The sequence below is a fragment of the Anopheles coustani genome, chromosome 2, assembly GCF_943734705.1.
Source record: "Anopheles coustani chromosome 2, idAnoCousDA_361_x.2, whole genome shotgun sequence".
NCBI lineage: Eukaryota > Metazoa > Arthropoda > Insecta > Diptera > Culicidae > Anopheles > Anopheles coustani.
The window spans coordinates 85502928-85517055 of record NC_071289.1 but is presented as its reverse complement, the minus strand read 5'-3'; the positions used below and the strand labels follow the sequence as shown (position 1 = coordinate 85517055).

At 44.4% G+C, this 14128-nt stretch overlaps 2 protein-coding genes across 4 annotated transcripts; one reads left to right on the top strand and one right to left on the bottom strand.

Moving 5' to 3' along the window:
- Window positions 1–5707: 5707 nt before the first annotated feature.
- Window positions 5708–11482, bottom strand: LOC131267287 (ankyrin-3). 3 transcript variants are annotated; one of them, XM_058270129.1, is made up of 9 exons: window positions 10140–11482; window positions 9411–9574; window positions 9231–9346; window positions 8785–9144; window positions 8540–8693; window positions 8287–8465; window positions 8112–8215; window positions 7377–7756; window positions 5708–7148 (listed from the first exon to the last, which is right to left on the bottom strand). In XM_058270129.1, exons 1-9 carry the CDS (start codon window positions 10314–10316, stop codon window positions 6755–6757), a joined length of 2028 nt encoding a protein of 675 aa, XP_058126112.1. In that variant the 5' UTR covers window positions 10317–11482; the 3' UTR covers window positions 5708–6754. The 3 variants fall into 3 exon arrangements, with proteins under 3 accessions (XP_058126112.1, XP_058126113.1, XP_058126111.1); XM_058270130.1 differs by having other exon boundaries at window positions 8112–8212; XM_058270128.1 differs by having other exon boundaries at window positions 5708–7756.
- A 393-nt stretch (window positions 11483–11875) lies between these two features.
- LOC131262028 (eukaryotic translation initiation factor 3 subunit I) lies at window positions 11876–13467 on the top strand. The gene is made up of 3 exons (XM_058263929.1): window positions 11876–12004; window positions 12196–12422; window positions 12489–13467. Exons 1-3 carry the CDS (start codon window positions 12002–12004, stop codon window positions 13240–13242), a joined length of 984 nt encoding a protein of 327 aa, XP_058119912.1. The 5' UTR covers window positions 11876–12001; the 3' UTR covers window positions 13243–13467.
- The last annotated feature ends 661 nt before the right edge of the window (window positions 13468–14128 follow it).

Sequence of the window (14128 nt, the reverse complement as noted above, 5' to 3'; positions counted from 1 at the left end):
TTTGTCTACCTACATATGTACTTTAATTTTCAAGCGCGTTAATGTGGCATAAGCGGTTTATTTTTACCATAATGATTCTACTTTCGATTGCAAACAATGTGCCATTCAATCTGAACTTTGTACTATTTTGTATTTCCGGCTTAACACAAAAAAGTTAATCCATCATATGACGATCATGGATGAGGATCAATCGGATCCAGGTATCCGCTTTGTTTATTGAAATGATATGTTGCCTGGAGTGCGCATAAAAAGGGTTTCTGTATAGCGTTGGAATGATTAAGCAATCTTATTTTGATGGAACCGTTATCTTGATTCCGTACAAAACTTGCAATTAAATGGTACGATTTTATTTGAACTAAACAACACAAACACACTCGTTATGAAAGACGCACATTTCGTAATTCCCAATCAAACAATCCATTTTTCCGTGCCTGAAATCGAAATCGAATAAATGAACATTTTAAAATATTGATTACCCATGTTTCGTTTCGATTAGCACGTCGAACACAAAGCTGGTAAACCCCCAAAAGATAACAAAAAAAGCAAACCGGGCTCGCAAAAAAAGTCGGTGATGCATTCTCCAAAGCTAACATTCTTCGGGTAGCGTTTTCTTGGCGATCGCGTTAATTGAACAAAGAACTTCACGCACGTTAAACACGACCGATCGTCGCGGATCACCTTTGGTTTCCTTGTTTCGTTGCCATCGCGGATTGCGGTGAGCATGATTTGTTTTTCGTACGTTCTTCTCTCCCAATTGTGCCGAATTGGCACCGGGCATATTTTGGCATGGGTTGATTTTCCGTACCAATTTCATGCTACCCCTGTAGATCGCAATTTTGGATGTTCATCTAATTTATTCCGCCGGAACGTGTATGTGTGTGTGTTTTTAGCAACAGGTCCAGTATTTCGGCGCGTGCCAAACATGCAAAACATTATAAGAGGCACCTTAAAGCACTCTATTTTTTTTAAGATCGTCTATTTTCGAACAGGATCTTAAAATTGATCGATTATGGGTGCACCATCAATTCCAATGCCTGCTTCGCCGTGGGATCATTACCGACCGGCAATGGGAAGCGTTTACTCGCGTCCTGACCTCCAGAGAATGGACGGTTATTGCGAGTGTCCTTAAATTGGCTAAAAACGTGCGTTCCCAAAACCTCCAAGACTGCTCGCGAAGGTAGCTCAATCTCTATAAGGCGGAGGAAATTTGCATGTATGAAGTAAATGCGTGCCGTGCTTGATGATCTCCCGCGCCAGAAGCAATTGCAAACCCCGGAGACCATGCACACCCTTCAACGGCTGTTGGTCAGTTGAAAACTGCTTTCTCACGACATAATGCGGCTTTAACATAAAAGGACGGTAAAACACACGAGCGAACAAAAAAGAACTATAACCCCCAGCTGATCAAACCAGCTATCCCCACATTGCCAATTGCCCCAAAGCATCCACCGAGCAGCAATGTCTCATTAACGACACCAGAAGCAAAAGTCGAAGGGAAAATCAAGCCGGTCATGCCGTAGGCTGCTGCTGGTGCTGGAACTGCTGGTGATCTGATTCGAGGACAGAACGAAATAGCCGTCACCGTTCGTCATTCGCGCGTCGCGTTTTTCACTCCTTCTCCTTCCGGTATGCGTCTCGCCGCGTGCGCCTCGTCGTAACGCTTCCGTTCCCGGCTTCCGTGGCCTCCCGGAGGTGGCACCCCCGCGACCACCCTGCTCCACACTGTGACCATGTGGGAGGACACGGTCCTGACATTACGATCTTGGTTTTTTTTATTCATTCTCTTTCCTTCTCGCGAATTCACTCCGACTAATTGCCCATGCTGTAGCGCGTCTGGCGACACCTGTTTCAACCGAGCTGTTGTGTCGATCGCGCGTTGTTCGTCAGCCGGTTCTGGAAATGTGACTGTGAACCGGAATGATCGACAATTTTTTCTAATGCAATGCATTAGAAACCAAGGAAGAGTTAATTGCAAGCACAAGAATCAAAGCCGGTTTAATTCTTTCAGAACATATAATATCACTGTAGTAGCGGTTATCAAACTATCGAATATCAAACTCGAAAACAAAGTGGTAATTGAATTTAGGGTTAGGAAATCATGACCTATTCGTAAAAGAATTACAACTTATGCATTCTTGCTCAAGTATTTTTACTAGCATGGTTTAAAAAGAGTTGGAAAGCCGATCAAAATGATTCTTTTGTCGGTTCAAGTAAGGTTTTATTTTGTGTCAAACTTGTTAATCATATGTTTAATAATTTTCAGTATATTTTATAATTTTAATAAATAAAATCTTACCTTCAAATATGTAACTTACATACATTTTAACATAAAGTACACGACTTACATTAAACTAATTGATGTGCTTGATTCTTCTCTTTGGGCATATTTTTTGAATCGCCGCTGCCACACAGACCGCGTTCCGCAGCGCGTTGTCAAATTTGACAACGCAAAAACTACTCGATTTGCTTGATCCTAGCGCGTTTTGCGTAGCCGCGAAACCTCTCGCTCTTTCCCAAAGATGTCCCGTTCTACCGAAAGCTCTGATTTGTCTTTTCAAAACAATTCAAATAATCAACGTTATCTATAACGGACAACTAAACGAGTGTTCTAATACTCTCGTTTCAATGATAGGGAAACTGTATTAGGTCGTTATAAATTTACACTTATGTATGCGACGCTATATTTTCCATTCTATGAAGACATTCTATAACGTTTTCTGATTATGGAATATATTATATTGGTAAGACGTTAGCGAAAGGAAGGGATGGAGACGTTGTAGTCAAACAGGTAGCTAGAGCTATTCAAGGAAGACATGGCGCAGACAAAATGGATCATTCTGGGAGAAATGTGTACGGATTGTGGGAATACAGAGAGATGACCTTTCCTGAAGGATATAGGAAGGGACATAGAGAGGAATATGGGACAGGAGTTCCGGAGCGTCAGTGGAGTGCAGGAGAAGTTGGGCGATGAAAGTAGCTTGAGTGTACCGGTGGCGAGTCTGACTCGTGGATAGCCCCAACAATAGACATCGTGACTCGTGAGCCAGAAGGGAGCAGGCATTGTAGCCGAGAAGACACCTTACGGCCAGACGCGTGAAGCGTCTTTGCACCCCCTCTAACCGTCCCAAGGCAATGACACCAGTTGGGGTCCATACCACGGAAGCATACGCAACAACAGCAACAGTAAAGCGCCAGCAAGCAGCGTGGGTCCCGTACCTCCGACGCTAGGGGATAAATAAGCCGCAGAGTACGGTTGGCCTTGAATACCACATCATCAATCTGCACGCAGAAGGACAAGGTGATGTCCAGCCACACCCCAAGGTCCTTGATAGCCGATACCCGCGACAAAGCTCCGCTACCAATACAGTAGTCGTGGTGGGTCACCCCAGCGGATCGTCTGAAGGATATAACAGAACAATTGAATGTGCAAAGCGATTGAGGGATTCTTGAAGGAGTAAGAAGATGGAAGGAGAGGATACGGGAAGGAATAATTTTACATGGTAAGCATACAGCAAGTGCCCGTTATTAGGCACCACACCAAACACCCTCGCTGATCTCCAGCAGGTTGCAAGTGAGGATGTCACGGGGGGTATGAACAAGGCCCGTAGAGCCAGGGGCCGCCGACTGAGCCTGGCCAACGAAAACGCTTGGAAAGTGCGTGGCGAAAAGTTTACAGAAGCCTTGAGGAGAGAAAGCGGTCTCTGCGGTGAGAGACATGGAATGGGAAATGCGGGAGGAACCGCGCCGGATGCCGGATGTTAAAGTACCACCAAACCAGAAAACACATCGAGAGAGTTAAATTGTTCTAGAAGTATTCCTTCCATCCTTTTCACCATTGTCAACACGGGAAAGTAAAATCAAAATAAGAAACATTTATTATTCACATGAAGTGTTGGAATAATAAACTACTAAAAATATCGCGAATAACGAATACCATCTTAACACGAACAATAAATAATAACATGGTATCGTTTATTGAAAAATTAACTTCGTATCAAAAATTGTAACGTCCCTTTTTTTGAAATTGAAGGCATTTCTGGCGTTCAAAAAAGTGCTCGATCCAAATTTTTTGACAACGCGCTGCGTTGTCATTCCCATACAAAACGAAAAACCCACCATTTCTGGGTTGAATACTTGACGCGGTTTAAAAAGCTCTGGAGCGGTAGAGCTTGAGATGCTGCGGCAACCGCGGTGTGTGTGGCGTGCCCGAATGAGTCCTATCATTTTCTTCATTTCAACTGGCGTTCCTGAGACTGATGACCTTCTTGCACCGGTGGGAAAGACTTTGAAAAAAATGATCGCACGTTGAGTACTTGACAGATTTCAAAAGGCGATTACCAACTGTCGGAATAAATTTCGGAAACATATGAACCAGATACTAAGCCGCACGCATTTCCTGCTTTTGGCGAAACGTGCCTGGCGGCCTGGCGAACCATACCCTGCCACACTGGGACGTATCGACATCCGGGTCCGACCTATCTTGGCAGGGGGTAGCAGGGATCGGAATACCCCTTACCCTGCAACAGCACCATCACCACTACTGTCCCCCAGCTATCGGTTCACGTTTGATGATCTCGAGCACTTTGCAAAATTTTTGCCAACCTGTGTGGGGGTCTGGGTTTTTTCCACTTCCTTTTCTAATCCTCTTTCCTGCGTTCTTCCCTTTCAAATGAACAGGAAATTTCGTCAAGGACAGCCGCCAAGATGGCGAATCACGATCAGAGCAGGCTTTGCCATTGATCGTCTCATTATGAATGTACGAAACGGCACGTTATGTGGATCAATATTGTTTGGAAATTTACAGTTATCGTTTGGCTTCGCGTCGAACGGCTGACTGAGATCGAAATCTTTGTGTCGAATAAACTAAATCGACCAGGAAGTTATGTTTATCTGAATTTTCGTGCATCCAGTGCAGCGCATTGTTGCAGTCGTTAAGTACCAATAGTATTGAAATTATCAAAAAATGTTTTTAAAAATTAAGAACTTTTTTCTTGCAGTGATCATATAATATTGACTTAAAGAAATCTCTCAAAAAAATCTGTCTCCTTGAAGGTACAGCTAAGAATGCAATTGGTGGCTAGTAGACAGATAGATAGACATTTTGAGGAATGTGACCCTTTTGTGAATTACAGGAAACATGACCCAACATTTCATAATGGGCGCAATGTGCGAAAACCTTTATTAGGTGCCAATGAGCTGGCGTTAATGCAATTTTCAGCGAAGAGCATTAACATGTCTAGCTTATTCGTATCGTTTCCATACATCTCTATGATGTTCGGCATAACGACACAAACGTCCATCTTAAGGTAGTTTTCACCCCATGAAACATTACATTTTACAAATCAAAATGATGCGTGATAATGAGAAAAATAACTGAGAAATATTGTTCATACCAGAATAATCTCTTTTGTACTCGATTCCATATCTGGTATATGAGATCGAGGTAGACAACATTGAAAACTATCACCACCACAGAATCGGTGGGCGACGCCTAATGCCCAAACGCTTGAATGAGCTGGCGCCACACCGAAAGTGTTTTCCCTTTAACTGCTAATATGACATGATAGTAATAATACCTGTAGACAAAATAAACCATAAATCAACATCACGTCTATACCACATTTTATTCTCCAACGTCTAGGCGCCGTTCTAGCCGTAGGTAAGCGTCAAATTCCAAGAAAAACAAGACAGCGTCTGCTATTAGGTGTTTTCTATACTTTTATTATTCTTACATATTCGCACGTTGCTACAATGTCATCTTCTTTCCGTTTCTACCTCACCCTGCAAATACGCATAGTTCTCACGCCAACAGATTCGTACATTTCTTGTAGTGTAGTTTTGTTCAGATGCATCTGACAGTGAAATTCGGTTTTGTTATGGCAAAGTCGATCAGCAGTCATTGCCCAGCCGCTGGGATTCGTATTTTATACCTGCGCCGGCGTAGGACATTTGTTCGTGACATCCGGCTTCCGGTGTCCCCTGCAGCTCGGGTGCATGGTGCAAGATCGTTATTTCGTATTCCATATCTAATGTTTTATTGAACGTAAACTGCATTCCGGCCGGCTGTCTTAATGTGCAATCTTTGTATCTCTTTATCTATGAACTTTCCATCAAAAAATATATCTTTACTAGCACTACATATATGTACATTATACACAAACACGCACACACGCGCACACCTACACACATGCATAGTTAATATTTTTCTAGCCTTCCGCTACGATTATGTATCACCTAGCGACATGAATAACTTCCGGGCCGTTTCTTTGCTGGGCTGAAGGAAATAACCAAAATCAAGCATTCACAATCCACGTCGAGTGTCGGGGAGAAATAAAAAATGCTTCAAATAGATTAGGTTAATATTAGAGAGATAAACGAGATCGAATATTTTAATTAAACGCAATCTACCATATCACTGAATGCAAAAAGAAGAGAAATTGGATATGCAATTTCCGAAATAAATCTCAGGGTGTCAATATCGAATCGGGAAGGAATGGTGCAGGTGCAAGTTGGAAAAAGTGTGGAAATCGAGTGAAAACAATCTAAAACGTCGAGAACCTCCTAACCTCCGTACTCATCTGGGGATGCACAATGTGTCTTATTTCGAGCTCTTAACTATAGCAAATAACAAACAACTATCGCACCTGCTGAAGAGATCTCGGGAGTAAAAACGGACTCCCTTTTTTATCGTTTCATTTTTTTCTTTTCTTCCTCCTGACGCTTACTGATTACCTTTTTCGTAATGATATTCTACCTACGTGTCGAAGTTCATGACGTACTCCTTGAGCGGCCCGGGCAAACTCAACCGGTTGATGTTGGGTGCTAGCTTCTTACCCAGGCTATTGTAGATGCACACCCGGCAGAGCTGCTTGAGGCTGCGTGGCTTTTTGTAAAGCGTAATGATCAGATGGCGTAGATTGTCGATCGAGCGATGCGGGACCTGCGCGATTAACAGGTTGTGCAGTGTCTTCAGGCAGTTGAACAGCGGTTCGTGCTTCATCGAATAGTAGAACAAGTAGATGATGCGCTGGTACGTCTGTTCGCGGTCGAGTAGGATAAATTCCTTACGCGTGATCAGCATGATGTAGTAAAACAGCAAATAGCTGCGGGCGTTGTTTCGGAACGAACTACGAAGGTTTTCGCTCCCACTAGCACTAGCTGGCCCTCCACCGGGTCCACCGCCACCGCCACTCCCAGATGCGATTTCAGCTCCACCCCCATTTCCACCGACACCCCCACCACCGACTGCACCGGCACCTCCGTTTCCACCCACCACTACTGCACCACCGGCTGGGGCAGCATCACCACCGCCACCACCAGGTGCACCGCGAATGCCGCCCCCAAAGTTGATGAAATCATTCACGAATATAATGGACGAGCTGGCACTGCTTGCCCCGTTTGCCATCAGCTTGTTGCTGAGCGAAATGTTCGGATCCGTGCCGTACTGGATCAGCAGGAGCAGTAGCTCGTACACGCACAGAATGTCCGGACAGGTGCGCACATTAACGATCATATCGATCACCGACTGCAGAATGTGCTGCGTCGTTATGTTGCAGTCGAGTCCGTACTGCAGTAGCAATAGCAGGATGTTTTTGATGAAATCGAAATTGGTGCGCTTCTGGATATCACAGTTGAGCGTGAAGTTCTCCGACACGGTGAAGATCAGCACGTGCAGTGGCGTTAGGTTGGATCGGTAGGAGCAGTTCGGATTGGCTCCGTTCTGCAGCAGTATCCGAATGCAGTTTAGGTAGCAGACCTAAGCAGAGATGAGAAGACGAAAGGAACAAAAGTTATAAGCAGGCTTAAAGCATACGGACCTATATGTAGCCATTTGGATTTCTTAGTTGCATTTATGTTCATTTAATTCCATATTTATCGTCTTGCATTGGCATGTTACAGCAAAAGATGATTAAAATCGGCTTCTCGAATACCGAGATACAAATAGTATGAAACACACGCAAAACATAAATAAGCTAGTAATTGGAACAGATAACGTATCACTGGCTAACGTAGCACTGGTGAACATTTTTCATGAATCGATTATTGTTCCTGATGCAAAAAAGTGCCATTGCCAGATTTGGTTATCAATTTGTAAAATAACCTATGCTTACCTTCATCGAATGAGTGAAATGATGCAGTGGATCTTTGTTGATGAGCGGCACTAAACAAACCATTATAGGAACCGATCCGTCTCTCCCAACAATGTTGGGATCTCCTGTAGGGTGATATGTGAATATAATCAATTAAATCAACTGTCCAGTATACTACTGCATCGACCAAACGTACCCCCTTCCTTGATGAGCATATTCAGCAACTCGTAGCAAACCTCCCAGTCGCGTATGTGCCGAAAGACGCATGCGAGCGCGCTGTTGCCGGCCTGATTGATTGAGCTTTTGGCACCGTTTTGCAACAGAAAGCGTACCAGATGGAGCACATCCCATTTGTTCCATTTATCGTAACCGTACCTAAATGAAGTAGAAAAAAAATGTGTTAAAGGGGGCAAATTGCGATTGAACCGGTAATTGAACTATGTTTTTACCTAGCCTCTTCTAGGGCGTATCGCACGATGATCGCGTGAAGTGGCGTGTTGCCTAAAGAATCTGGACTATTGATAAGTTCCTTGCAGCCGCGCTCGAGCAGTATGCGGATCGTGGTGAGGGTATCTTCAGCCGATTTCCTCGCGGCCAGTATCACTACAATTGTTGGAAAGATATTTCATGCCAATGTTTTCTTTTTTTCGCCATCGTTTGAAATCATCTTTTAATGTTTATTGATTCGCCTTACCAACATGAAGGAGCGTCATTTGCTGCGTGCAGGTCCGCACCGTTGTGATTGCACCGTGCTGTATCAGCAGCTCCAGAAAGCGTCCGTCGTGAAGCACCGCCTGGTGGATTGGGTAGTACTCGTCCTTGATCAGGTTGATCTCGTCCGAGCGCGTCTGAACGAGATGCTGTACGCACTTCCAAGCTCCCCGTTCGCAGGCGATGTGCAGCAACGGTTTGCGCACCCGGAACGGCATCCACGGTTCCTCCATCTTCTGGGCCAATATGTTCAGCACATTGATCTGGTCACCGTCGATTGCGTAGCATACCGCATTCTGCAGCTTCGTATTTGGCCGTTCGCAAACAACATCATCGCCTTGGTCTGAAAATGAGAAGTGAGTTAGGGTATTAGGAGTTTAATCTTTCGGTGGAAGCAAACGTTTCTGTCCGGTGATATGTTATACATACTTTTGTATTTTCCACTTTCCTCGCAGTTGTGCGAGTGTGCACCGGGAAAACACATCCTCGCCTCGGTATCGATTCTAGCACCATGTTTTAGAAGTAGTTCTACACATTCTTCGTACCTATTTAGGAAAAAAATATGAGTTTTATAAGTTGGTTATCGTATTGCTGGAGGGTTTAACTTACCCTTTCAGGCAGGCTATGTGTAGCGGTAGAGAACAGGAACTCCGATTCACATCCGGACGATGTCTTTGTAGTAACCACCTAGCTAGTTCAACATGATTTAATCCTACGCTCTTTTGCAGCAAATTGTAACCCGTCTCGTCATGTATCGCTAGAATGTTTTCATACTGGAATAACAAAAAAAGCATTGGAAATGGTGTATTTTAAACTTTGAATCAAATGTATCTAAGCAGGCAAGGTGTTCAATAAATATGATTGCAGTTTGTAAACAATATTGTTTAATCGCAATGTACACTGTGACATGAACGAAAATCACAATATTTCCCGCCTTTCTGTTTAGTCTAAACAAAATCAAACACATAACGAGACAAATTGAATGCACCGTGGACCAGCGGGAGCGAATCTTATTGACGGATGATAATGCATGCATGGGAATTAGTTATGAATGCGTGCGTCATACGACCATCGTCGGCGCTATGTGTGCTGCCACGAGCAAACCCCACGGGGTCACTGAAGGGGCTACATGAGAGTATGGAGGGAAGTTGATCGTTCCGATTTCAAGATTGACGCACATTGTCTTCACAGCTTTGCGAACGGTGTGCTAAGATGTTAATGATAGAGCAACATGCTGGTGTTTTCGAGCATATTACAATCTTCCAATCATGTTTTTGAGGGCTATTTCTATTCATCACTAAACAATAAACATTGAAAAGAAGAAGTGCAAATACGTACCTTTGGAATTTGCAATAGCAGAGGTTCTAACCGATGAATCGATATCTTTGGATTAGCCCTGAGTGCGTCGAAGATGGTGTTCACCTTCTCCACTGTCGTTTCCGATACTTTGTGGCCGTCCCGGTTGGAGAGCAATGCACTTCCGGAACGGAACACCTGGCTGACCGAACCACCCATGTCAGCGGCAGTCGATGGTGCAAATGACGGGCAGCAAACTAGACCCTGAACAGTCACCAGAACAGTACGTTGTCCGGGATTACGGGTGGGCAGCAACGCTGGACTAAAGCCTTTTCGGATGAGTTTACTCTAGCTTTCGATGCACCGTATGGAAATGCAAATCTTAGTCGAGGGCTCTGCAGTATCATCAATTTGCAACGATCGGTATCATACTGCATTACAGAGACCGTCGGATGCTGTCTTTGCTTGAAAGAACACAAGAAAGGAAACTGAACGCAGCATACAGCAGTGCGATGTTGAGCCACTAGCAAGCCACTGTCGACCACGACGCGAACATTTAAACTACTACGGTCAGTCGTCCGCTGCTCTTCCGACTGGTTGCTACTGCCGAGTAGATGCAAAACATTCCACTCAGCTGGCTTAATTCGATTGCGGGGCTTTGACGTCGAAGCGGCAACGCATCCGACTGTTTCCACCGATTGCCTTCTTCCACAACCACCGCGTCACTGTTAATACTATTACCGCTATGACGGCGAGACGACTGCGGAAGATCGCTCCCGATCCGACCTTTGTCAACCTCCGGCAGTGTTTTGTTTTTGTAGGCTTTCCCTCCTGCACGCGACATTCAGTTCGCTGGAGAGTGATAGTTTGTTTTGTGCGGACACTTGCAGCCTATTACGGTACGCGCATTATGCAATTTGTTGTGGCTTGCATCCAAAACATGCAATAAGTTGAAGCCTTCCTTGCCTCAAGGTGATGCACCCACAGCAGTGCACTTGGGGGCCTTCCAGACAGTTGCCAAATGTAACACTTTCGACGATTAGTGAGGCTTACTACGGCAAAGCGGAAAAAAGCTCAGTGGTATTGCAAGCTCACATCATGCCTCAACAACGCCAACAATGTCTTGTACACTTTCCACAGTCGTTTTTATTTAACAACGAATCTGTCACCATTTTTGTTTGGTTGAAAATCGATACAATCTGCCAGCTGGCTCTACGTTTTTCACGCAACACATTGTTGGCACCGATACTATCGGGACGTAATGTCCAATCGAAGCAAATCCTACATATTGTGCGACAAGGAATGTACGCAAAACGATCACCACTCTAAATTGGTATTTTTAATAGCCACTTTTCTTCAAGGACGATATTTTATCGGTAGACTGGGGGAAATTGTTGCTTTTTGTTAGCGAGTTTAACTCTGTTTTCTTGATATATTTGACAGCTTTCCCCACGGGATGTGTATGAAGAATACGCGGAGGTAGTTTCAGACTGACAATCAGTGAGACAAAACATTTCATTTCCAACAATGACCAAGGTTCATGCAACAAAATGTTTCCACTTGTGGCACTGCTTGAAACAGTCCATTCTCGCGTAACTTTTAAGATCCTCAACTGATTTGTACAAATCATCTCTCAAATGATTGATCTTTCCAAGAAGCGCAACTTTGTCGAAGGTAAAATTTTACCATCGCCTCTTGTTTATTGAGAAAAATGTCACAGCTGTTTCAAACCTCTAAGCTGGCAGTTTTTTGCTTCATGGGATTAAAGTGCTGTAAGTTTGAAGTCTTTGACATATGTCAAATGGTTTTGCCAAAATTCCTTTTGCAGATCTGTAGTGGATTGTACGCCTCGCCGTCCTAAAGTTATTCACTTTTACCACGAATAAAGGACGCAAAGCAGCAAAATGGTGGGTAATTTCAGTCTTTGCCGATGTGCTACACCTTTTCATGCAGTATAAATAACAGTGAATCAGTGCTAAAACTTTTTACCACAACAAGACAAACCTAACCTAACAAATTGCAGTGGTGCCGATGAGACGGTGAATGGAAAGTATCGAAGATTGGTAATAATGTTCCAATATCATGTTTGTCATTGCAGAAACCGTTGGTGCTGCAGGGACACCAGCGTTCCATTACGCAAATAAAGTACAACCGCGAAGGAGATTTGATTTTCTCGTCCGCTAAGGACAGTAAGCCGAGCGTTTGGTACTCGTTGAACGGCGAACGTCTCGGTACGTTCAATGGGCACATCGGTGCTGTCTGGTGTGTTGACGTGGATTGGACATCAACCAGGTTGATCACTGGCGCTGGAGATATGAACACATTGTAAGCATTCTGGTGTGTTAGAAAGAATATTTTGACAATAATTTAACACCTATTGTTTGTTTTTAGCTTGTGGGATGTGGAAACCGGAACGTCCCTAGGAAAGATTCCATGCAACTCATCGGTGCGTACTTGCAACTTCAGCTACTCTGGCAACCAAGCCTCTTACTCAACCGATAGGGCTATGAGCCATCCGTGCGAGCTGTTCATTATTGACGTGCGGAACATCGACTCGAGCATCAGCACCGCCGACCCAGTATTGAAGCTGACGATGAGCGAACAGCAGAGCAAGATCACTTCGATGCTCTGGGGAGCGCTGGACGAAACAGTGATCACCGGGCACGAAAATGGTTCCCTGCGCATTTGGGACTTGCGCGCGGTCAAAGAGCTGAACTCGGTCAACGATCATACGGCAAGCATCACCGATATGCAGATGTCCAACGATGCAACCATGTTCGTCTCGTCGTCTAAAGACTCCTCGGCCAAACTGTTCGATTCCGAGTCGCTGATGAACTTGAAAACATACAAAACCGAACGACCGGTCAACTCTGCCTGCATCAGCCCACTTTACGAGCATGTGGCGCTCGGTGGAGGTCAGGACGCGATGGAGGTCACCACAACGTCCACGCAGGCAGGAAAATTCGATTCGCGATTCTTCCATCTTGTGTACGAAGAGGAGTTTGCGCGCGTCAAGGGACACTTTGGTCCGATCAACAGCATGGCATTCCATCCGGATGGTAAGAGTTTCGCTACGGGTGGTGAGGACGGTTTCGTGCGTGTGCAAGTGTTTGATAGTACGTACTATGAGTTTATGTTTGAGTAAAACAGCATCGTGATCAGCTTAATATTGTGAGAGAGAAAATCAGCGACAAGCTAACGGTGTAAAGACTACAGTGGTGAAAACAGCTGACGATAAGTGAAGTGAGAAAAAAGCTTCCCGCAGGAAAAAGTATCATCAAAAGTTCCAATGACAAACGTAATGTGTACTGAAGACGTGTATCATACGTTTTGGCGATGGAAAATATACATTGGTGATGGTGGGAAACGAAGAGAAGATCTTGTTATTTCCTTTCATTATTCTAACAAGATATCACATGGGTTTATGTATCTACTGAACAATATATGATGTAGTTTAAAAAATGGGATTTTAATATGAAGCTTTCCGTTGACTACATTTCTAACAACGAATTTGTAAGTACCACGGATTACCAAGCTATTTATCACGCTCCGTGACCGTCTTTTCAAAAAGAACACAACATCCTTTTATCCTATTTATTTTTTCCCATTGTTTAGATTTTTAGATATAATGTAATATAATACTATTAAGGGGTCCGCGACAGCCGAGCGGTAGCGCCGGTTAGAAAATCGGCCCATGAGCGCCGGGGCTCACCACCTCGACGGCGTGGGTTCGAATCCCAACCGAGACCGGACCCTCCCCTGTACGAGAGGACTGACTATCCACGTACAACAGGGAAACAAGTCTCGTAAGCCCTTAACGGGCAGGCATGACCAAGAGGTCGTTACGCCAAGAAGAAGAAGAAGAATACTATTAAACAGCCACCGAGCACAGAACTACATGCGCGGGGTTTTCACAAAACTTGCTTACCTTACTTAAGCGATGCTTAACAACCCCGGTTGGATCATTGCAATGTTGCATTTGGTGTTGTGTAAGGAGCGAAAGAGGTACCTCCAGAGCTCCACTCACTTAA